Source organism: Cyclopterus lumpus, chromosome 17 (genome assembly GCF_009769545.1).
Source record: "Cyclopterus lumpus isolate fCycLum1 chromosome 17, fCycLum1.pri, whole genome shotgun sequence".
NCBI classification, from domain to species: Eukaryota; Metazoa; Chordata; class Actinopteri; order Perciformes; family Cyclopteridae; genus Cyclopterus; species Cyclopterus lumpus.
In genome coordinates, this window is record NC_046982.1 from 12,017,662 (window position 1) to 12,041,292 (window position 23,631).

Below are 23,631 nucleotides of genomic sequence, written 5' to 3' on the forward strand. Positions count from 1 at the left end.
CACCATGGCCTGAGATTCTCGGCTGCAAAACGCCCCAGTGAATGCTGGAGGTCACGGTCCGAGGAGGCAAACAGGACCACATCATCCGCAAACAGCAGAGAGGCGATCCCGAGACTCCCGAACCGGATCCTCTCCGCCCCCTGGCTGCGCCTAGATATCCTGTCCATAAAGGTCACGAACAGGACCGGTGATAAAGGGCAGCCCTGGCGGAGGCCAACACCCACCGGGAACGTGTCTAACTTACTACCGAGGAGACGAACACAGCTCCTACTGCAGGCGTACAGAGACCGGATGGCCCGTGCCAACGGGTCCGACACCCCATACTCCCTCAGCACCCCCCACAAAAACCCCAGAGGGACCCGGTCAAAAGCCTTCTCCAGGTCTACAAACCACATGTAAACTGGTTGGGCAAACTCCCAGGACCCCTCCAGTAATCTTGCGAGGGTAAAGAGCTGGTCCACTGTTCCACGACCGGGACGGAATCCGCACTGTTCGTCTTGAATCCGAGATTCGACAAGCGGTCGGAGCCTCCTCTCCAGCACCCTGGCATAAGCTTTTCCCGGGAGGCTGAGCAGTGTGATACCACGATAGTTCGAGCACACTCTCCGCCCTTCTTGAAGATGGGAACCACCACCCCGGTCTGCCAGTCCATGGGCACTGTTCCCGACCCCCATGCGACACTAAAAAGGCGTGTCAACCAAGACAGCCCAACAATGTCCAGCGCTTTCAGCATCTCAGGGCGGATCTCATCCACCCCTGGCGCCTTGCCACCAAGGAGCTTTTTGACTACCTTGTGCCAGGGATATGGGTGAATCCACCCCAAAGTCTTCCGGCGCTGCACCCTCTCCGGGGGACATGTTGGCCGGGTTTAGGAGTTCCTCAAAGTGCTCTTTCCACCGCCCAACGATGTCCCCAGTCTGGGTCAGCAGTTTCCCCCCCCCCCCCCCTGCTGAGAACAGCCTGGGGTAGACCCTGCTTTCCCTTCCTGAGCCGTCGGATGGTTTGCCAGAACTTCCTTGAGGCCAACCGAAAGTCCTTCTCCATGGCCTCCCCGAACTCCTCCCATGCCCGAGTTTTAGCCTCCGCGACCATCGCCGCTGCAGCCCTTCTGGCCCGCCGGTGCCCGTCAGCTGCTTCAGGAGACCCCTGGGCCAGCCAGGCCCGAAAGGCCTCCTTCTTCAGTTTGACGGCTTCCCTCACCCCCGGTGTCCACTACCGGGTTCTCGGATTGCCGCCACGACAGGCACCGATGACCTTCCGGCCACAGCCCCGAGCAGCCGCGTCCACAATAGAGGCTTTGAACAAGGTCCACTCGGATTCCATGTCCCCAGCCTCCCTCGGGATTTGTGAGAAGTTCTTCCGGAGGTGGGAGTTGAAGACCTCCCGGACAGGATCCTCTGCCAGACGTTCCCAGTTCACCCTCACTACACGTTTGGGCTTGCCAGGTCTTTCTAGCCGAGTCCCCCGCCATCTGATCCAACTCACCACCAGGTGGTGATCAGTTGACAGCTCTGCTCCTCTGTTCACCCGAGTGTCCAAGACATACGGCCGCAGATCAGATGATACGATTACAAAGTCGATCATTGATCTCCGGCCTACGGTGTTCTGGTACCAGGTACACTTATGAGCCACCTTATGTTTGAACATGGTGTTCGTTATGGACAAACTGTGGCTAGCACAGAAGTCCAACAACAAAACACCATTCGGGTTCAGATCGGGAAAGCCGTTCCTCCCAATCACGCCCCGCCAGGTTTCTCTGTCATTGCCCACGTGAGCGTTGAAGTCTCCCAGGAGAACTATGGAGTCGGCAGGCGGCGCCCTTTCCAGGACCCCTCCCACCGACTCCAAGAAGGCCGGATACTCCGAAATGCTGTTCGGTGCATAAGCACAAACAACAGTCAGAGCCTTACTCCCCGCAACCCGTAGGCGCAGGGAGGCGACCCTCTCGTTCCCCGGGGAAAACTCCAACACAGCAGCGCTCAGCCGGGGGCTCGTGAGTATCCCCACTCCCGCCCGGCGCCTCTCACCCTGGGCAACTCCAGAAAAGGACAAAGTCCAACCCTTCTCCAGGAGCTTGGTTCCAGAGCCCATGCTGTGCGTGGAGGTGAGCCCAACTATATCTAGCTGGTACCGCTCCACCTCCTGCACCAGCTCCGGCTCTTTCCCCGCTAGTGAGGTGACGTTTCACGTCCCTAGAGCTAGTCTATGCTGCCGGCGATCGGCCCGCCCAGGTCTCCCGCCTGGCCCGCCGCCCGGTCTACATAGCACCCGAATTATCTCATATATCAAAGTTTATTCCTTTTTGTCTGAAAACTTTATTTCACATTAAATGTGTGACTCCAAATCCTCATTCATTATAAGCCTTTCATATGCAGAGTACAGAAAACTCAAACTTGTGAATTTCCAACTCAAACGGTGTTAACTGTGTTTTTAGCACAAGTTGGCTCGTAATTTATGCTATTATTGACCTTGGTTAACAAAGTGTGTCTGTTTTCACTTTAAAATGTGCCTTCAGCCAATCGGATCACTTAACTGTTGTAGTGTTAACGCTAATGCGTCCCTGACAAGGATGTGACAGGAAAATCTGTCGTCAATTCCACAGCTCTCCTTTGGTTTCTCCTTCTTCTGATCGTCAAAGCTCGTAAGCTGGCCATATCTGCGATGTCAAACTAATTTTAAAAAAGCCCATAGAGACGGATTACTAGTGCATCAGACATATTGGCAGTTTGGTTTGCCTAGAACATGCCAAGAAATAGACCCAGTCTGTATTGCCTCGAGTTCAGCGTATGGATTTTGTGCCATTTTTTTTCAGGTGCACATACAGTATTTGCATTATTAACATGGCCCTGTTGACTAATATCTATCTATCCTGCCTAGTATTTTACATGTATACCTACTGTAGTTATAGGATGTGGTTTAAAAGTGCTTTTGAGTGGTTGGAATACTAGAATAGGCACTATCCAAGTCTAAAAGCTGAATCTAATTTGAGGAGATAACAAGAGAGAAACCTAACAAGTCTCATTCAGAAGTGACCTGTGGTAAGGACATGCATGTGTGTGTCACTCTAATCAAACTGTCTATTTGCTTCAGGGAGGTCATTGAGAAGAAACCAGAGATCTTCAAGATTGAATGCCTTACAGATATCAAGAACCTGTTCCAGCATAACAAGCAGCCATTCTACGCCGCCTTTGGGAATAGAGCTAATGTGAGTTAATGAATGTTTGAAGATGTCAGACTCATAGACATTAAAGCACTCTCTTTTTAAATGTCTGAAAACTGTGTTTTCCCGAAGTTGATGCAGACATGATGTATTGCAAGATCAATGTGACACGTTGGCCATCAATTAGCAGACACAAACAGATGAAATCAGTACTGGGCTGAACCTGAGCTGAGGTCACCGGCGGAGTATGGTCCCATGTGATATCGTCTGTGAAAATAAAAACACACAAAAAAAAAAAAGAAGCTCAAGCCGGGCACAGCATCCCATCTTCAGCTGCATAAACACCAACAGCCAGATGAAGCACTGTCGGCCATCAAACCTCTGTCTCTCTGACACTTGCCAAAGAAACAAAATGAAACAAACTCACAGTCTTTCACTTGCTCATCAAAATATTCCATTTAGAAATATTGCCATTAGGTGGAACACAAACAGGAAATCTGTGGTTAATGTTATTAAGTTTGTTCCCAATGTGTATTATGTATGAGAGCTACTTTCTGAAAATGATCTTGGATGGCTTTTAAATTGTCAGTTGCTAATGTATCATCATATTTCAATTAGTTTCAGTCTCCTGCTTTTATCGAAGCAGAAGATTTGCATTTAATGTGTTTTTAACTAATCATAATTGATCATTCGTCTCCATGCAGGATGTGTTTGCCTATAAGGAGGTGGGAGTTCCAGTGTGTAGGATCTTCACAGTCAACCCCAAGGGAGAGCTGATCCAGGAGCAGACCAAGGGCAACAAGTCCACGTAAGTACATGAACTGACTGGTTCAATCTGTCTCGCTGTAGAGACCCCAGATAGCAAGGTGTAGACACAGAAAGAAAAGGGCAGTCATGGTACTATATAATATCGGACAAAATACTCACCAAATAGTTATAACAATATAAGCGTAAAGCTGACCTGATCATCATTTTATTTGAATGGAAGATAAAATGATGTTGTGTAATGTGAAAGTGGTCAGTCGTAGCGATGAGCCCACAAAGGTTTATCATGCCACTCTGCATAAACTTTCTTTCAACTCCAATGTTTCCTGGATTTCAGCAGCTCTAAGAGTTAGTGACTAGATGTTGAACATAGTGGAGCATTTAGCAGCTAAAGAGACAGATACTTTCCTCTGAAGTTAACACAGAGCTAAAAGGAGAGTGAATATCTACAACTCTTCATAAGAATTATTTTCTGGATTGCTAACAGGCTAGAAATAATTAATATAATTATTGAACTCTAATATGTCGATTCTCCCTCTGTCTGTCCCTACTATTTCTCTATTTCTCCACAGTTACTGCAGGCTCAGTGAGCTGGTGGAGCATGTGTTCCCTCTGTTGAGTAAAGAGCAGAACGAGGCCTTCGTCTTGCCGGAGTACAGCTCTTTCTGTTACTGGAGACAGCCCATACCAGGCATCAACCCTGATGAACTGCTCTAATCCAGCACATATGGATACCCAGGTGCTCATATACATGCAGCTGGACTGTGTACTTGAATGCATCTCCAGGAAACGCATGGACTGAAACACAAACTTTCCTATTTAGTACTCAAACATGCTCACACAACGGGGCTATGACCATGAGCAGTGTCTCCCCATGCAAGACGAGTGAAAGTTATCAGAACAGTTTAATCCCGATGAATCGTCCCTGGAAACTTTCATCCCTTTGAGACGAGAGACCAACTAAATCCTAACCCAAGAAGCACTATGTAGTCTCCATCAAAGTATAGGGATAAAGATCTGGGTTGACTGACTGGTCCTCCGTGCACTGTTGCTGGAACAGATTCCAGATCGCCAGAATACAACGTTTGTACTGAATGCGTCATGTTGGTACTGTTAATATTCACGGTCATACCAGGGATTACCAACAAGTATGTGAAGATGCACATTTGGATGTGACTTAAAAAGCAAAATGAAGGAGCCTGTATTATTAGCGCTGTTTTGAATTTATTATTCTGTTATAGGAGCTCTGGTGAATCTAGGGTTTTGTTAACAATGCAGTCATTATTTATGATAATTGGTATGTTTTAAGTTATTGATTTCTATCGTGATGCCTTTGCTTGTCTGAAAAAAGTAATTTATCATCAATGCGATGTGGAAATACTTTCAGTTGGTATTGTGTATGGTTGGTCATAAGTTAACATGAACTTAACAGTAACGGCTAGGCCTTGTACGATTTTTATTTTATTTTAATTTTGGTCAGATCTGTATCTCATTTTCAAAACGATCTGTATTCCTTGTTTTACAGTGAAACTTTCGACATGCAAGCTACATGCACGTTCCTCAGCAAACTTCAGAATCTGCAGAATTAGTATTAAAATATGTTTAAATGTAAAAGGTCATACTTTTTGGAGCAGTGAACAGAGAGAGGACTTAAAATTAAGGATTTGACGTTTACGCGGTCCTCTGCAGGATCACTGTGTGTGTGTGTGTGCGTGTGCGTGTGGGGACTGATCCTGTGCCTCTGGTGAGGAGGAGCCAAAGGAAGAACCATAAACAGGAAATACTTGAGGAAGCCTTTTGAAAGCGCTTCACTGGCATTATGTGGGTTTTGTTGTAGGATGCGACTCCACTGACATGGATCACACCTCCAGCACAAGTGTAACAGTATCATGACCGTGTGTGCTCTTGAGGATTAAAAATTTAGAAAAGAGTCAGGCCGAGACTTAATGGAACGAAAACTATTCAATAAAAGAAGCACAATTAACAATCATGGCTCCATCCAGATTGCCACTATTATCGTCATTTTCTCCTTTTCAGTGTTTCTGTAGCGCGGTGTGTTTTTGTAATTATCTCTTACGATTAACTACATTAATTCCATTCTTTCTATGAAAGTAAAGCATCTTGTATGGAAGAATCACACTTCATCCTCTATGATCGTGGGATACGTGGTGTGTGTGTATATATACATGTATAATATTGTTTGTTCTCACTCAACTGCTGTGGAAAATGATCCAGTATGTGTGCTGATCATCACATTCTTCTGTCTTCGATGCCTCATCGTATTATTGTTTCTGATAAAGTGTCTGAACTTTTGTGGGTTTGTTTCATTCCGTTTGGAGGTAGATGCCTGCTGTTTGATTGTGTCTGACCAACAGAGATACCTTAAGTGTATGCTGTGTTTTGATTTGTATAGAAATGTGGTTTAAGTATGTTTAAAGAACAAATTAAGTTGTGAGAAGAAAAGAAAATACAGGCTTAATGAAGCTAACAGTGTGGCTTGCGGTCCTATTTGTATTGAATAAAGTTTCTAACTGAATCCATTTGTGTGCTGCACTTTTCTCATCGCAGGCTAGAGAAGTATCGATACATGAATACAGTTAAAATGCCTCAGGAAATACCACATTTGTGTGTGTGTGTGTTTTGTTTTATTGAATAACGCAACCGAATAACAGCCAACTGAATTACTGTGAATATAAATCAGCATTTGTTTCCTCTTCAAAGGTTAAGAGGCTGAACTGAAGGCTAAATATTCTCCTGCTGGTTCTTACAGTTTTCTCGGATATTTTAAGTCTCAGGAGTGAGGTGAGGGGAAATGTATTATGTCATCCACACCCGCTTTACGTAATGACACATGTTTTGTTTGCCTTCAAACCTTCTTCCTCAGTGCAGTTTCTGAAGCTGTAACATTAATAAAAGCATGTTGTGTTGCAAAACCTCTCAATGTGTATGAATGAATCATTCTCTGCTTCTACAGTGTGCATTACACAGTAAGAGGAAGTGAGCACATGCTTTGATTTATTATGATTTATGACCGAACCAGTGATATCATATTCTTCCATAGTGTCTCTGAGATTGGTTTTGTTAAAATAATATTTTATGAATTTGTTTGTTAATTTATCAACACTTATTTACACAAGACATTCACAACGGGTACAAAAAGGCATTTCGATAATCAAATATATTAGAAACAAATCCTGCTTCTTGTATTCAGGTATATTTGGCAAATGGCTTACACATTGCAATGTAAAGACTTAACTGAATTTATAAGTGAGGATCTTCATACTGCGTGGCAAAGAAGTGGCATCACAGCAAAACAGTGAAAACTATAGTTACTCCAACATATTTCTTCCTCCAGTCCAACTATCTGGGAACAAACCAGTCCGTGCTGTTAGCTGAGCTCCAGCTATCTCTTGTCCTGTGGTGCGTACAGGAAGATGGCGCTGTAGGTGGACAGGATCTCCCTGGCCCCGTTGGTGGCCAGCTGGCCTCCGGTCCTCACCAGGCCCACGCGGTCTCCTTTCCTCAGGGGCAAGATCAGACTGAAGGACACCGAGCCGCCGCAGCCGCAGTCGCCCCCGTGCTGACCGGCCACAGGCCCCGCCGAGCTCTGCAGCCTCTGGATGCTGCGGTTGGCCACGGACAGGACGGCCTCCACGCGGTCGCCCTGCTTTGCAGTCAGCAGTCCTGAAATCAGGTATCGGCCGTCCAGAGGCACAGTGAGGATCCCTGAGGAGAGAAAGGGAACGAGTGGGTAGGATCAACATGTTTACTCCTGTGATGCTATTCCTCCTGTGGGTCCTGTTTCCATTGCCATGTGCTGGATTAGGTTTGAGGATAAATCTTTAAATTGATTTCATAGTGAGGTGCCCATGTGAACACTTCTTGTATTGTGTAATAATTCCCTCTGTTCCATTACACAAAATCCACAGTCGTCATTCTGTTCAAGAACGTATTTAAAAGCGTATACGTTTTATAAGTTTGCGGTACCACAAACTAAATATGGATTGTTCAAGTCCTCAGGTTTTTTTTTCCCAACCCACCTGTGCATCTTCTTATGCTACTGTATATCTCTTTTGTTTTATTATATACACAAAATAAAGAACTTGAGCAATAGATAGGAATTTAATTTGAAGGGCAGTGCCCTGAGGATAAACCAAAGAAACCACGAATGCGCAACCATAATGCAAAGTCAAAGGTTCATGGACAGTATCGTAGTGACACTGCAACACATATTACATCTGTTGTCATGGGGCGACTGGGTCAGTGGTTAGTAGGTCTGTCTTTCAATCAGGGGGTTGGTGGTTCAATCCCCGCCCTAGTCGATGTGTCCTTGAGCAAGACACTTAACCCTGAATTGTTCCCTGTAGCTGTGTCTACAGTGTATGAATGTAACATGATTGTAAGTTTTGGATAAAAGTGTCAGCTAAATGACATGTAGTGTAATGTTGTCGTGGTGTACCTGTGTGGGGATTGTAGTGTCCTCCGTCATTGACCAGAACTCTGTTGAAGCGGATGAAGCCAAACTCTCCAGAGAGCGGCTGCTGTGTGAGGCCAGCAGAGAAGGAGAAGGGATCGTCGACGAGAGCTGCAACAATAACGATATATATATATATATATATATATATATATATATATATATATATATATATATATATATTTATATTTATTTATATTTATTTTTTTTAGCTAAGTTGTTTACCTCTTACTGATAGCACTTTGTAGTTTAATGTTATTGAAGAAATTGTACTTGCTTGATTCTTGTTGTTCTGAGTTTGGACTCATGGTTTAATGCACTTATTGTAAGTCGCTTTGGATAAAAGCATCAGCTAAATGACATGTAATGTAATGTAAATTACCTCTTTTTTTTTTTTATCAATGCAGTTACTAAAATTGAGAGATTTTTTACCTGGTGATTCAACTGCAGCGCGATACATCGGGTTCCAGGGTATCTTCGCTGCTACGGGAACTACGAGGTACAGATGAAGAAAGGGTTAATTGTGTATTTATGCCCTGCAGTCACGGCTGTGAGCTCAAGTGGTTGATGCATTGATTTTAGATGTTTCATTGGAAATGTGTTTCTAATATGTTTAAACTCAAAATGCAGTATCAACTTATCAAGTGTGGGCTTTTCTGTGTTTGTATGTAGCTATAAATAAAACAAATAGGTCTTTGTTTCAGTGACTATAGCCATTATCTAATTGTCTCCAACGTCACCAAATGTAACACCATGCTGCCCGTGGTAAAACTTTCTGGTAAGTGCCTTCAGATGAACTAAAATCCTTCCATAGTCCGCCCACATCTCCTTAAACTAAACACATCCAGCTCCCACTCCATCGCACTCTCAGGCTACAAATTATTCACAGCTTGTCCAGTTTTTTTGTTTCCTTTTGACACCGATGTAATTGAATGGCCAAGCCTGCACATGCATGCGTCGTAACTAGATAATGAACTGTTACAGCACCTTGAAGGCTGGCTGATTGAGGCTTGAAAGACACAGGCTGCACAGGATGATAGCCTGCAAAAGAAACCGATGACAAACGCGTCATATTTTATCATCATCTGAAGACCGGTGTCAGTGAATATACTTGCCGGAGGCAGTCGTTTGGTTTTCCATCTGCACATTGTGGGATAGGCACCCAGAGAAAGTATAAATTAAAACAAAGCCAGTTGTAATCTGGATCATTTTGGTTTTACAAGTGACTTTTTGAATGAGTATAATGTTGTTTTAGCTGTAACAGAACAATGGGATCTATAAGTAGATTAAGGCGTTTCCTCAGTGACGGATATAAACCTAGAGATATTTGGGCTGTTTTAGTTCCAAATGAGATCAACAATCACAAAGCAGACGTACAACAAACCAATAACAAGGATTCACAGCCCTGTAATGATGATGTGAGAACATACCCTTCATTGGTGCAGAGTAATTAAAAAAAAAAGTAATTAGTAAAAGAATTGCATGAATTTTGAATGCACAGTTTGATTATCACTCTCAATCTTGACTAATGTGGATTTATAAGACATATTTCAAAACTGTTGTTTACTGCCAAAACATGCCATAGGGAGGATAAAATGAAGCCTGTGATATTTTCCCTCATCATATATGCAGTCCTATTAATTAAATCCATAACTGGCTCGGTGGCGATCTGTTGTCTCTTCCGTCCTATTTGAGTTGGTCTCAGTTTAAAGCCTTTTAAGAACAGCATTCAGATGTGTGGATGGCAAAAGAAAACAGAGTCCATGGATAACTAAACCTACTGTACGTTCTGTGCTCCATGTGTGAAATGAAAATGGCTGAAAAGAACGGAGCCAAGCTAAATTCCAAAGTGTGTCAATGCTGATGTGGTTTGGATGAGCAGATCTGATATAAATGGTAATTGACAGCACTGCTGAGAAAATTAACATACATGTAATATGTCACACGTGTGGTAATGCTCGCTCCGCCTTGCTCTCCATGGTGCCATAATTATGACAAGGTTTCATAAGATGTTCTTCTTGTGATGACAGTTTCAGCATTCCTTCATGCAAGTAGACTCTGTGCATCCAAATCTGGATTCATTTATATTTCAACCTGGGGAACAGAGAGCCCTGGTGTCGGTACTGTCCATATGTCGTATTTAAATATATTTTACCAGATGAATGGGCTACATTTCATTTTATCATTATAATGTCTTGTGTGCGGTGCTTTTAAATTGTAAAACCACAGCACACGTTCCATCTTTTTTTTGGCGTTCCAGTCACCTGTGAAGCACTTGGAACTGCACTAATCTGTATTAAAGCTGCTGTACAAATAAAGTTTGATTGACTATGAGGCACCTATATATTTTTTTCTGGCTAGAATGACCAAATCAGGTGTTTGTGCCATAAATCCATGGTGTTCACACAGGTTTACAACACACCGCAGTGTGACGGCGATGATCCCCATTAGCACTTTTCACCTGGTGCTCCAGCAAATCCGTTGACGGGCATGCTGGACGAGTCTTCAGACCCTCTCCGCACAGTGACCCTGCGGCTGTAGCCTGGAGGTCCCGCCTCGCCCGTCTCCACCACCGGCCTTAGGGGTACCAGCGGGGGAGAGCCGTGGCCTGGCTGCCGGGGGCTGGATGGCTGGCTGGGTGGACTGATCTTAATCACGTGCATGTTGGGCTGCAGAGGTTGGCTGGGATTGTGCGGCTGCCTGGGGCTGGATGGCAGAGGTGGGAAGATGCGAGGGATGTGGATTTGTTGGATTCTGGTTCTGGTGGAATCTGGCAAAGAAGCGGGCCTCTCTGGTCTTAAGGTCATTCCTTAGAAAGAAAAAGACAGACAGTGGGAAGATTGTAAACAAATGAAATTACAGTTCACTCTCTGACCATGTCATAGGCGTTGCCATCTGGTCACGACAGCTGAAAGTTGTGGAGAATTTCCTCTGCACAAGCCTGCAAAGGAGTTTTTTGTTTATAAATCCCACTTCCTCTCTAGGATTCAGACCACATCCCTCCCTTCTCTCGTGAATTCTTTTTTTAACAGCTTGAATTCTGATGACATGCCAAATTAGACCTGGTTTTCAGTGGACCTCTGAGCTTTATTTTTTTTTTTTCAACAAGTTCCATTATTACCATTCATAAAAGCAAAGCAGGCGGTCGGTGTGAGTTTTAGGCAACGAGAACCATCTGAACGGAAACTAGTTGACTGCTCGCCAGACCCCCTGAGGGCACAGACATCTACACAAGTTAAAGTTGTAACCTTTTATCTTTGAGGTGGGCATATTGACGCTGTTAGTGTCCTGAGGACGAATAACAACAAATAATTGCAGTACCTGCTCTGTCTCACAACCAGGTGTCATGCAGATTGTGACAAGCTTTATTCAACATTCAGTGAAGAGGTTTTCTATGTTAAAGGATAAAGCATATTTGAGCTTAAAAGAACGTTCTTAAGCATTTTTTTTACTGCCATTTCCGCTTCACCTTATGATATCTTGAAAAGGTAAACCAGCCATTTCCAAGAGATATACTTTTGATAAATCGCAACTTCATTTTATGCATGTTATTGAAAACATATACACATGTTTAACATTTAATAAATGAGAGAAAATACATGTATTTAGGTGGAATTAATGTTTATTTGTAAATGTTCTCTAAATAGATAGTTAAACCGAATGCATGCTAGCTTTTTATGTTATATTAAACATAAGTAGGCTAAGAATCGGATTCTACTGATCAGCTGTAGTAAGAATAGTTCAAACGATGCTGAAGACCGTACAGCTAATAGCCGATCAGCTGGTACAAGTTTTATGGGCTGGGAAATACAGTTAACCACTTTGTTTGCCCTTCAAGGATAATGTCTCATGTATTTCAGTGATAAATACTTCATGTAAACATAACAGTGTTCTATTACAAGGGAACTGCAATGGGTACTTGGGTATAAATTAATCTTAAGATCCATTTAAAAGCCTTTAATACCTCATTAGTGGATGGAGTTCTGCTCTAACTCCATCCGCTGATGACGATCACAAAATGCAGTTGAAAGCTCTGGAGAAAAGCTGGTCTGTGAACCTTGAGGAGACAGTTCACCCTAAAATCTAAATAACATATTTTTATATTTACCTGTAGTGCTATTTATCAATCTAGATTGTTTTGGTGTGAGTTGCCTAGTTTTGGACATATCGGGCGTAGAGATGTCTGCTTCTCTCTGACGCTTGGCTTGTGATGCTCAAAGCGTGAAAAAAATACATTTGAAAAACTTGACAGCAATGTCTCTTTCTAGAAATCGTGTCTTAATTATTCAAGATAAGATTGTTGTGAGCAGTTGTATGTAGATAACTATGGTTGACAGTAAATAGATCCTATTTCATTGGGCGCTTTGAGCACCTGAGCCGAGTGCCATCTCGTTCCATTATATTAGAGAGAAGGCTGAAATCTCTATGGCCGAGATCTCTGAAACTAGGATTCTCACACCAAAACAGTCTAGTACCTGAGAACAATGCTATTACATAAAAGTCTGCCTGTAACTCCGGATTATAAAATCCACTCACACTTATCAAATAAAACATCAGCAAGCGTCAATACTCCTCCTCCTCCTTACTGCAAGTGATACCACAAGCTCCTCAGAAACCACATGTATAATCAAAAACAAATTAAACCCCAGCAATCATGTTGTACTGAGATAATCAGAAATCACTTCCTCATTTCCTCCCCGTGCCTCCTTCAGGACGTTGGTTGTCTGAGTGCATATTTCCCATGAGCTCTCAGTCTGTGATGCAACCACAAAGTCGTGCAAAAAATAACAACTCACAAACAGACTCACACATATACACCAGTGTTGGTGCAACCAAGAAGAGCATCAGCAAAAGCAGATGTTATTGCTCACAAGCAGACGAGGGGAGGGATGATGCAGTGCACAGATTTGGGTGTCGGTGCGTGAGTGTTCAAAAGTGTCTGAAAGCGTCAAGCAATATTGCAGCAGACAAGCTGATCATGCGATGGAAAATAGTGTCATGGGGCACAGAGCAGGGAGGGGTGGTTACGCATTACAATTACGCATCCCTCACACTCTGACCATACATTTTTCTCTTCTTGCTATTCCACAATGTCATCCTCCACCCCAGTTTTCTCTAGTGCTATTAATGATGGGAGGTTCAATTGCGCAATGCATGGCAGACCTCAGGGACTCTCACTGTGTATCTGGGCCCATTCTCCTGTGAACACTTCCAGATGGGCTCATTGGTCAGAGATGGAAACACCTCACGTCTGGGCTTCAAAGATCTCTATGGGGTAACTGTTGCAGTCAAAGCCCCCCCTCAAAAATCTGCTGCGCACTAAATATATACTGTGTGTGTGTCAAGTTCAATTTTCCATTCTTTACCAGCAGACACCCTTTGACTTCAAAAAGCCTTTGATATCTTGTTTTTCTTGTATTCCTTCATCACGATAGACAGTTAATCTTACTGCCCGTCTCTCCTATATAAAGCATGATCAATTGCAAAGCATTGATCCATGAAATCAAAGCCTTCTATTTATCTTTTTTTATTGTTTTTCTTCTTTTCTGAAGGCCTCGCCTGTCGATAGAAACACTCTCAGGACAGCGTGGATGGAGAGGAGGAAAAGAAGCCCTCTGGCATTCTAGGAAGGACACAAAAAAACTGGACAGAAGGAGAGAGTGATGAGTAGTTCAGAGATAAGAGGGAGACGGTAACGGGGAAGTGATTTGTGCGAGACTGGGATCCCCTCCAAAAAAAGGAGGATAAAAACACATAAAGACTCGAATGAAAAAAAAAGAAAGTTGATTAGTCACCGTCTAAATGAGGAACAGCAAGCTCAGATTTCTAAATTTCCTAATAACCTATATCAAACAGTCTGCTCCCGTTAAGACACGAAAGCTTCCTCACGTCTAATTTCAGAGTCACTTTGGTACACCTGTGTTATTCAGAGTTACTGCTGCTGAACCACGACTCTCTATCGGAAAGAAAACCGCCAGAAACAAACACACACACACACACACGCTGTAGCAGCAGCTGTGGGCAAAGCAGTGCCAACATTTTACAACCGAAGTCACACAATTCCATTCAGCAGTCGGATTGAGTAACGGCAAAGCTATTCCAGTTAATCTTTCAGTTCTGTTATTACAACATTTCATCTGTTCGCAGCCTCCTTGGGGTCTTCATATGACCGAGGCAACATTTCAGCGGGCTCTCCACCACCACCACACCCACAGAGCTGGGATTTATCATGGAGATACAACATTTCCATACTACTTATCTCCTTCCCATACTTGTTGAAAACATGAAATCCTCATGCTACCTCAGCCGCACAGTCCAACTCCCTCTCTCGTGGGATACAGACTACGAGCACAAAGAGGGAGACATTTTCGGGAACACGTTTATTCACTTTCTTGCAGAGAGTTAGAAGAGGAGAATGAAACATCTCGCATGTCTGTTGAGTGAATATGAAGCTACCACCAGCGATAAGCTAACTTAGCTTAGCACAAAGACTTGTACACAGGAAACGGCTCGCCTGGCTGTGTCCTAAGTAACCAAATCTCTGAACCAGCACTCTGAAGCTCATTAATTAAATCTTGTTTGTTTAATCTGTACAACAACATTATGTGACAGACTGGTTGCCTGTAAAAAATAGTATTAATGAGCTTTAGTGGTGCTGGTAGGAGGATTTAGTTTATTTTAGACAGAGCAAGGATAGCTTTTTTTCAGCCTTTATGCTAAGCTAAGTTAGCCAGCTCCTGGCAGTAGCTTTACGTTTAGCAAAATATGAGTTGTATAAATCTTCTCAACTAACAATCTACAAGAAAGCGAATATGCATACAACCTCCGGATGTGAAAAGTGAAGCCAATGCAGGACGCACAACTTTTAGCCTTTTTTTCGCTTGTGGTTTTAGTTTATGAAAGTTAACTGTAACATTTTGGTCACCTGAAAATGTCTTCCCCAATGTTCAGTTTTACAACGTGGCGCAGCCAAAAACCAAGATGAGGACGGACAATATGCCGAACCCGAGGCTCCAAAACTGTAGTCAACAAAGCAATGGGTAATGTGACGGTGACTAGGATTAGGGATAAACAACTAATTAAGAGGCCCCGACAATTTGTTACAGTACGCCCAGGCTTGTCTGAGTTAATGCTGGGCAGAGGTACAGTGTACCGTTACATCTACAGTAATGACATCAAATATCACAGTTTGTAATTAACTGCCCATATTTGGCAAAGAGTGACACGGAAGAGAAAATGCCTTCATTCTCTACACTATTCTCTAGCCGCCCTCCTTTTCTCCTCAGGACCCTATACCATTGTTTTGGATGGTTGGAGAGAGGGAGGCACCGGCGATGAGGCCCCAGTCATGACATCACAGCTGAGGGTAGTGGAAGCATCTGGTCCTGGGTGTGGATCCATGCTACTCCCCTCTCCATCAAGACTGGCTCCAGCAGTGAGTCAGGGCCCTTAATGAGGACCAGACTCTGCACATCAGGCTGAGGTCACCCTATGGGAATCTCTGGAGGTTGGTACATGTACATGTGTAAGGAGAATGAGAGTGTGTGGGGGGTGGGGGTGGGTGGGTGGGTGTGGGGGGGGGGGGGGGTATCGTGTATGAGCGTGTGTGTGTGTGTGTGTGTGTGTGTGTGTTTAATTGTGTACTGAGAAATTGAGATTGAGGTTTGTAATTCTGTGGTTTGACAAAAAAAAGCAACGTCAGGGTGCAGGAAAAAGGACCTCAGAGCTCAACGTGCTCGCACCAGTCTGCTCGAGTGTTCTGACATTTACAAGAGGGAGCACTGAGGCACAAAACAGTGCGAGTAAATCATCAGAGTAGTTAGGAGGGGCTGACCTCAGCATCAACAAATGTAATTCCTTATATAAAAACGTGGGAATTCTTCGGGCAACATGGCTCTAAGACGCAGGAAGTTTCCAATGTGGGCCTCTGCCTGTCGGTGCTGGGACATATTGAATGACATATTCAAGGCGAGCACGGGAGGCCCAGTGAACCCGTGTCCTCCCTCTCCGGGAATTACCCTGCGGCCATTCATGGGATCTGATCCTTCCCACCAAGCCTCCATGTAAGCCAAGCAAGAAAAAAGAATTATATGGAGGATTATCTTCAGGAAATGTTTGTGTTTACACAGATGTTAATCACACTTAATAAACTCATATGGTGGAAATTAGGGAGGAAGCTACAAAGGAGTGTGTGTAGTTAGTCATTTCTGCCTGCGCTGATGGGAGAATCCATAGACTTTTGAGTGGTGAAACTGTGCCATAGTGTAGAACTAATTACTGTTGCACAGAAAACTGAAATGTAATAGGTAAAAGTAACAATTGTTCTTATTTGCTTTCTTAATGGGAGTTAGATTAAATTCAATATGAAACAACAGACAGCCCCAAGTTAGTTTAGCTTAGTATAAAGACTGGAATTGGGGGAGAAAGAGATAGCCTGTCCTTTTCCAAAATGTATTTTAAAATGTTGTGCACATAACACGTTTTGAAGCCTCAAGTTTGTAATTTTGGTCTTCGACATTTCAGCTTTTTGCCAGCAGAAGTAACAAGAGAGGGCGGAGCTACGTACAACAGAATGGTGAATAAGACAACAAGCGAGCAAATAAGCTTATTTGTCAAAATGTTGAACTGTTCCTTTAAATTCACAAATGAAGCAACATGGTGCATGCAGGTAGTCAGTCTCATTTTACATTCTCATGAATTACTCTTCTTATTGCAAAGTGCATGCAGGGCACTCTTTGTCATTGTGGTGAACTTAAGCAGCGCTCTGCTCACTCTCTATACCGCCATGCCTGCTGCCACTCTGGTCACCTGCTGTCCCTTGCTGCCACATTACTGCTGCTGCATCTCATAACCCCCTGCTCCACCTGGAGGCTCTGAGTCTACATTCCCTTGGTTGGAAGACATTTCCTCCACCTCCTAAAGCTCTGTAGTGATAAAGCCTCTGAATATTGGCTCTAAAGACATATTGATAAATATGACCACACAGTGTCAAATGATAATTTCCTTTATGCAAACATTACCACATATGGCCAATGATGTCATCAAACCGCCAAGAAACCACAAAACTTACCTGGCTCTTTGGCGGCGACGTCTTTTAAGACATGTTTGGCCATCGCAGACAGCTGCGCCTGGAACCTCTGCAGGGAATTCTGCAGGGCGACGATGTCCGCGCCATGATTTCCACAGGTGACGTTCATCCTGTACACCCAGTCCCTCAGACTACCAACATGTCTCTCCAGTCCCTCTTTCAGCTCTTTGATGTTGGCAGAAACCCCATCTAACCTTCCACACACCTTTTCAAGCCTGGACACACGTCCATCCACAGCAGAAATGCCATCAGAAACAGTCTGCGTGTTCTGTTTACATTGACTCAGTTCCGATAACACCTGCCTACTGAGCGTATCAAGCCTGGTCTTCAGCTCTTCCACATGATGTCTGGTGTCCTCTGCCTGGCTACTGGGTACTGCGATCATTGATGCCCAGTTGTCCCGTGCTGGACTCCCAAAGCCGCTCTCCTCCGCGAGGCAGCATGTTGAGTTAATTCTGTGCATATCCTGGTTGTATTTGCCTAAGGAGTCACTTAACCCGGTAACAGCACCAGCCAGACCAAGCACATTATCTTGGAGATTGGTCAATCCCTTCTGGAAGTCATCCATCGTCTTTGCACGTCTGTCATTTACAACTGACTGTCTTCCAACCAGATCTTCCAGTTGCCTGAGCTTGTCTGCGTTGGCATTGACATCTCCGTGGAGAACGTCCAAATCATTCCTATACCGACTCAGGTCCTTCAAAATGGTTTCTAGACCTTTAGGTGTGGGTGAGGAACTCAATGCATCGACACTAATTCCTGAGCCTGAACATCCTGCAGAGCACAACTCTCCAACAGCATTGACCTTATCATCCAAACCTTGGAGGAGGAACTTATTGTTGTTGACTTCTGTCTGGATGCCATCCATGGATTCACCAAACATCCCAGGGAAGGAGCTGTTGCTCATTTCAACAAGCGTGTTCGTAAACTGGTCCTCCATGTTGTTGAGCCGCTCCTCCAGAAGCTGCCGCAGTGCTGCCACTTCAAGCGAGATGGTTCGGGTTAGCTTCTCTTCAATATAGAAACAGTGAGTTTCTGCATTTTTCTCTGTGATGTTAATGCGTCCCTCCAGGTCTTCAATCATCAGGCTGAAATCATTGTCCTCCTGAGGTTCAGACAGGTGTGCCAGCTCGTTGTCAATGCGTACATTCAGGATGCGGTGAGCCTCTGCAATGCGGTCGATCTCCCGCCACAGGTCTTTGTGGTCACTACGCTCCTCTTCTGCTTTGGATGGATCAGTCTGCCTTTGAGTTCGTATGGGTCCATCTGCTGCAGCCATGTCCAGACGTAGTGCCCGGATCTCCTTTCTCAGATCAGCCTCCTTGGTATCCACCAGCTTGGTCACGCTGACTAAACCTTGATCACGGCTGTCTTCACAGGTCTTGATCTTGTCGTTGCATGAGCTTTGCAGCTTGGCCATCTGTTCCTCCACATTCTGGTCAAGCTCCTTCTTCAGCGTCTCAAATTTTCCATCAACATAGGTCTGTATAACATCGAACTCCGCTATGGCTGGAGTCTGAAATTGAGAGGCATCCATCAGGACGCGGATCTGCCCCTCATGACTTGTCATGGTTCCTCTTAGGTCTTCCAGAGCGTCATCCTTGCTTTTCAGTTCATTGTTGATATCATCCAACCGGTTCACTATTTTTTCTAAAGCATTGTCTTCAGCAATCCCACCTCTGGTAGCCTGATGACCATCCAGCACTGCAGGGCTGTCCTCTGTGCCTGCTGCCGTAGCACTGTCTGGTGGACGCATATTGTTGAGAAGTGTCACCAGTATCTTCTTGGTGTCTTCCTGCAGATCTGTGCGGAGGTTGGCACTTAATCCTGTCATAGCGGACTGGAGATCCAGGACTGTCTGAGTCAAGCGCTGAACTTCCCCTTCGAGAAGATGCACCTTATCTGTCCCGCCATGCCTCATCTCATGGTGCCCTGTCTCTCTCCGCTCTGGCCCTATGATTAGAAAATTAGATTAGTGTTATTGACATTCTATCCTGTTTTAAGGGAAATGCACTAAGGTAACTAAAAGTAGTTGTTTTGTGGTACTTAGTTACATTTGTAAATACATACTGTAGATATTTTGCAGACATTTTAAAAACAAAAATAAATTGTGTCTTACTCTGTGTGTGTCTCGTTGTATATCCAGGATTTGGTTGGCGGTAAGGCTGTGTCCCCTGAACAGTGTGTCGATCTAGGGCTGGTTTTAAATCTTTACAGTCCAGACCTTGGTAACCAGGACAGCATCTCCACTCCAACTCTGTGAGCGTCTTGAAGGCAATCTTGTATGTAGGTCGAAACCGATTTTGGTATCTGTAAAACAGGGCAGAGTAACCAATTTTTCAAAACCTCTAATGAGATCAAAGAAACAATTGTTCCAATATTGTGTATTTTTGGGGGGATCTGTTGACTCCTGCAATCACCAAAACATCTGCCTTTGGTAACACTTAAGCTGCTCTACTTTACCCCATTACATGAACATTTCAACTTTCTAGCCAAGGAAAACAGCTCCCAAAGAAACAATAGATGACATCACTTCCCTGTAGGCAGTCACGTCATGCAGAACATCTGGAAAGTTGATGACTGATACAATCATCTTTGCACATTTCCTAACTGACACCCTCACCATTCAAGCTTGACGAATAGAAGAAAGGAAACTACAATTCTTGACATCAGAACTGTTGTCCACCATGTGTGCTTAAAGTCCCAATGAAACAGAGCTTAAAGTGCCTTTAGCTTCAGTGAAATGGAATATTTATTTATTGATATTATTGGTTCAATATTGGTCCTAGTTTACGTAAGCCAACTTTATATTTCGTTTTACTGGAAGAAAAGACGATTGTATTTTGACATAAAAATACAAAGAAATTTATGTTTTTGTCATATTTTTGCATAAATTGTTAAATAAGTGCACAATATGACCCAGGATGTGATCTAAAAGGGTAAACAGTGGATTTTTCACTTCATTTCGACTTTAAATATCATCTGCACATGAGATAAAGTCAATACAATATGTGAACACTGAGAAATGTAAAAATCCAGAGGTGTCTCTTCTCACTGCCAGCTCTTCTTGCTTTAAGCAGAAACTTGGAAACCTTTTCCCGTGACCTAAGAATGATGTTTCCAGGAATCTTTTCCACGACGCAGTGGCTCTTGTGGCTGTGTTCGGATCACAAAGCTCAACGACAGATAGCATGTGTGGTTTCACAACTAACAATTATTCACAAAGCTAAATATATTAAATTTCAACATAACATGTTCCAGTGAAGAATCAATGGCAAATGTTGCTGATCACTTACTGGTGTAGATACTCCCATTTACAAAACACAATTACTCTAAGTTATTATTACGTTTTAAGTTTCAGATGTTCTGATAATAACTCTCATGCACTGCTCACAACTGTGTTTCTGCAATACAACGTGGTTGAGGTTCCTTTTGATGTGGTTTCCAAATGGATTCATAGCAAGGTCTATTGTTTTAGTGTTATGTTGATAAAGACTAAAAGAGGACATTGAATTATGTAATATAGTATTTGTGGGCCATCTGCTAATAATAAAAAAACAAAAGCTGTGGAGTATTTGTAAGTGTAATGCAACACATTTTGGATTTCTATATTGCAGAGCCAGAGTTGTAATAGGCTCGAGATCCCTGTGATCCTGTACACCACAAGCATGTTACCTAATGGATTAATTGTAGACATTGTTTACAGTTTATTATCGTCATTTTTTTCAGAACAATATAAGGCAAGCGTCATCATACTAATCAAATTAAATTACAATGCTACTTACTCTGGCCAACACATCCTTTGAACAACATGAGCTGGGGGTTTTTTGTACACATTAAAGGAACAGCTCACCCCAAAATCAATAATAACTCATTGTCTTCTTGCCTTTCGGGACTTTTATTAATCTAGATTGTTTGTATGTGAGTTGCCTGGTTTGAGAGCTATCAACCTCATGTATGTCTTCTCTCCAATATAATGGGACTACACTCTGCATGTGCTCAAGCACCAACAAATACATTTGAGAAACTCAAAGTCTCCAGAGATCCTGACCCTGTTACTCAAGATAATCCACAGACCTTGTTGAGAACAGTTTCATGTTGAAAGAAAATAGAAGTAGTGCAGGAGTGTGTCCACAGGTGATCGCTGTTGCTATTGGCTGTGATCACTATTGTGACTTGGAAGGTTATTTCAGGTAACCAGTTGAACTGATAGAGAGAGAGTTCTCGTGCTCATTAGCTTTACTCCCCATTTCCTGTTCTAGCCTTTCCCTTTTCAGTGGGCTTTTTAACTAGCCATAAAATGCTGTGCTTATGGTTCTGCCAACAGCGTTTCTTCCACCGCTGTGAATATTTCTACCTCCAGGTCTCTCTCGGAGAAACATTTAGTATCGGAACTCCAGTCTATCTCATCTCATATACATCTGAACATGCTCCCTCGTCCCCCGGATGCTCACGTCACTTGTTGCTGGCAGTCGGCCTGGTAGGCTGGGCAGGGGGCCACCACGGGCTCCGGGAAGCTCTCCACACTCCCCTGCACGGCGCAGCTCACGTTCCTGCGCACCACATAGGCACACCAGTTCCTGAGGAGAGAGCCAGAAATAAACAAGATGTATTGACCAACAACTATCAGAGACATTTTTTGGAGGAGTACCGTGCAAATAGAATGAAATATGGCGTTTTTAGTGATTTTAGATCATAATAAAACATCAAAATCCGTCCGTTAAGCGTTACTGAGCCTCCCCTATACTTGCGTCTTTTTAGTTTATCAGTATAAGAGTTGCAAATGAACTAATGGCCTCATTTAAACGAGAGATTGAAGTAATCCACTGACATTCCAGCGTGTATCTCAATGTTATCGCCTTTTAGCAACACTCGGCAAAGTCGAGCCACATTTAGCCGCAGGCCGATAACAACACAGTGGATGTTAACCACAGATGACCATATGAGGCTTACTCTTCACCGGTCTGAGGTCATTCCGATTAACGAAGACGTTTGGACTTCATCGTTAGTTCTTAGTGGGCAACTGCGCGCTTTATCCTCCAGGAAAAGTTGGATTAAAGAAACGCCCGCGCTCAATTTGTTGTTATGACTTTCTCAAACCAACACAGAGCGGTGTAACTGGCGTAAAGCCCCGTAACGTACCTGTTTCTGTGCCTCTGCACCACTCCAGTGTATGCAGACCCTTGGAACAATTCATAGGAGGGAGACCCGTAAGTGAACTGAAAGTTCAAAAACAGCGTGAAAAGCGTCCACCACCAGTCCATCTCTCCTCTCCTGCAATTCATACTAAACAAACGGCTTTAAATTAATACTCTACACGGGAAAAGAGGCTACTCTGTTATTATCGTGCGCGACGTTCCCAGAAACCACATTGCCCCAGTGACTGATGAAACTCCAAGTTTGGGGAAGTCCACATTCACTGCAACTCCCTTGGAATGACGTTTGGGGCCAACACCCTTCTCCCAAAAACTCCCCCCCCAAACTTAGAAAAAAAGAAAGTTGCATTGCTCAAAAGCATTTCTTTGTGGTAATGTTTTCCTTGAATTAAGTTATGCTTTTTATGTCAATAATTAATGTGGAAGAGGATGTTGCCTTCAGAGAGGATTTGGGAATTGATTGCTTCTTTATCTGCCAACAGACAGTAAATCACACCTCACTGATGAGCATGACAGGATAATGCCTTTTGAATGCAGCCTCCTGAGTTGAAAGAGGTGTGTGTCGTGTTGATGATATTCATGGCGAGGGATAACAGTAGTGATTTGCATTCTGCTCTGTTGCTGAATGGGGATATTGGGGGAACATATATAGTGTGCAGTCTGTTCTTTTCTGCACTGAGCAATCATTCTTTTTTTCCAAGCCAAACTGATCAATTCGCTCTGCAACATCTGACTGTGGAGGGATACAGAAAGTAGCACATCAGTTACACACAAGCTTCAATTCACAGCACTCAAGGCAGGGATTTATTGTCTGTGCTTTAGAGCTTTGTGACAGTGTGAGAAGGAGGAGAGTTCCCAAGCACACAGTGGAGCCGAGGAAATTATTATGGTGAGATGCATGGCGTTAAGCCATTTTCCTCCAGTTCCGCCGTCGTGGGCCACGCCGGATGACTTTCTCCCAATCAGATTATGTCAGTTAACGTACAGA

General features: G+C 43.7%; 2 protein-coding genes across 7 annotated transcripts in view; one reads left to right on the plus strand and one right to left on the minus strand.

The window, feature by feature from the left end:
- The window catches only part of lpin2 (lipin 2), a 25,064-nt gene extending 18,603 nt beyond the window's left edge, over positions 1-6,461 (plus strand). For all 5 annotated transcript variants that reach the window (XM_034554583.1, XM_034554586.1, XM_034554582.1 and 2 more), the window contains 3 exons: positions 3,091-3,205; positions 3,865-3,968; positions 4,498-6,461. In XM_034554583.1, the coding sequence (XP_034410474.1) occupies positions 3,091-3,205; positions 3,865-3,968; positions 4,498-4,642 (364 nt within the window). In that variant the 3' untranslated portion in view covers positions 4,643-6,461. The remainder of the gene's footprint in view (positions 1-3,090; positions 3,206-3,864; positions 3,969-4,497) is intronic.
- Positions 6,462-6,575: 114 nt separating this feature from the next.
- emilin2a (elastin microfibril interfacer 2a) lies at positions 6,576-22,883 on the minus strand. 2 transcript variants are annotated; one of them, XM_034554580.1, is made up of 9 exons: positions 22,630-22,883; positions 21,942-22,067; positions 19,607-19,797; positions 17,470-19,440; positions 10,861-11,208; positions 9,387-9,440; positions 8,832-8,891; positions 8,385-8,510; positions 6,576-7,651 (listed from the first exon to the last, which is right to left on the minus strand). In XM_034554580.1, the coding sequence occupies exons 1-9, from the start codon at positions 22,770-22,772 to the stop codon at positions 7,329-7,331; spliced, it is 3,342 nt and encodes a 1,113-aa protein (XP_034410471.1). In that variant the 5' UTR covers positions 22,773-22,883; the 3' UTR covers positions 6,576-7,328. The 2 variants fall into 2 exon arrangements, with proteins under 2 accessions (XP_034410471.1, XP_034410472.1); XM_034554581.1 differs by lacking the exon at positions 9,387-9,440 and having other exon boundaries at positions 6,758-7,651; positions 22,630-22,857.
- Between the last annotated feature and the right edge of the window lie 748 nt (positions 22,884-23,631).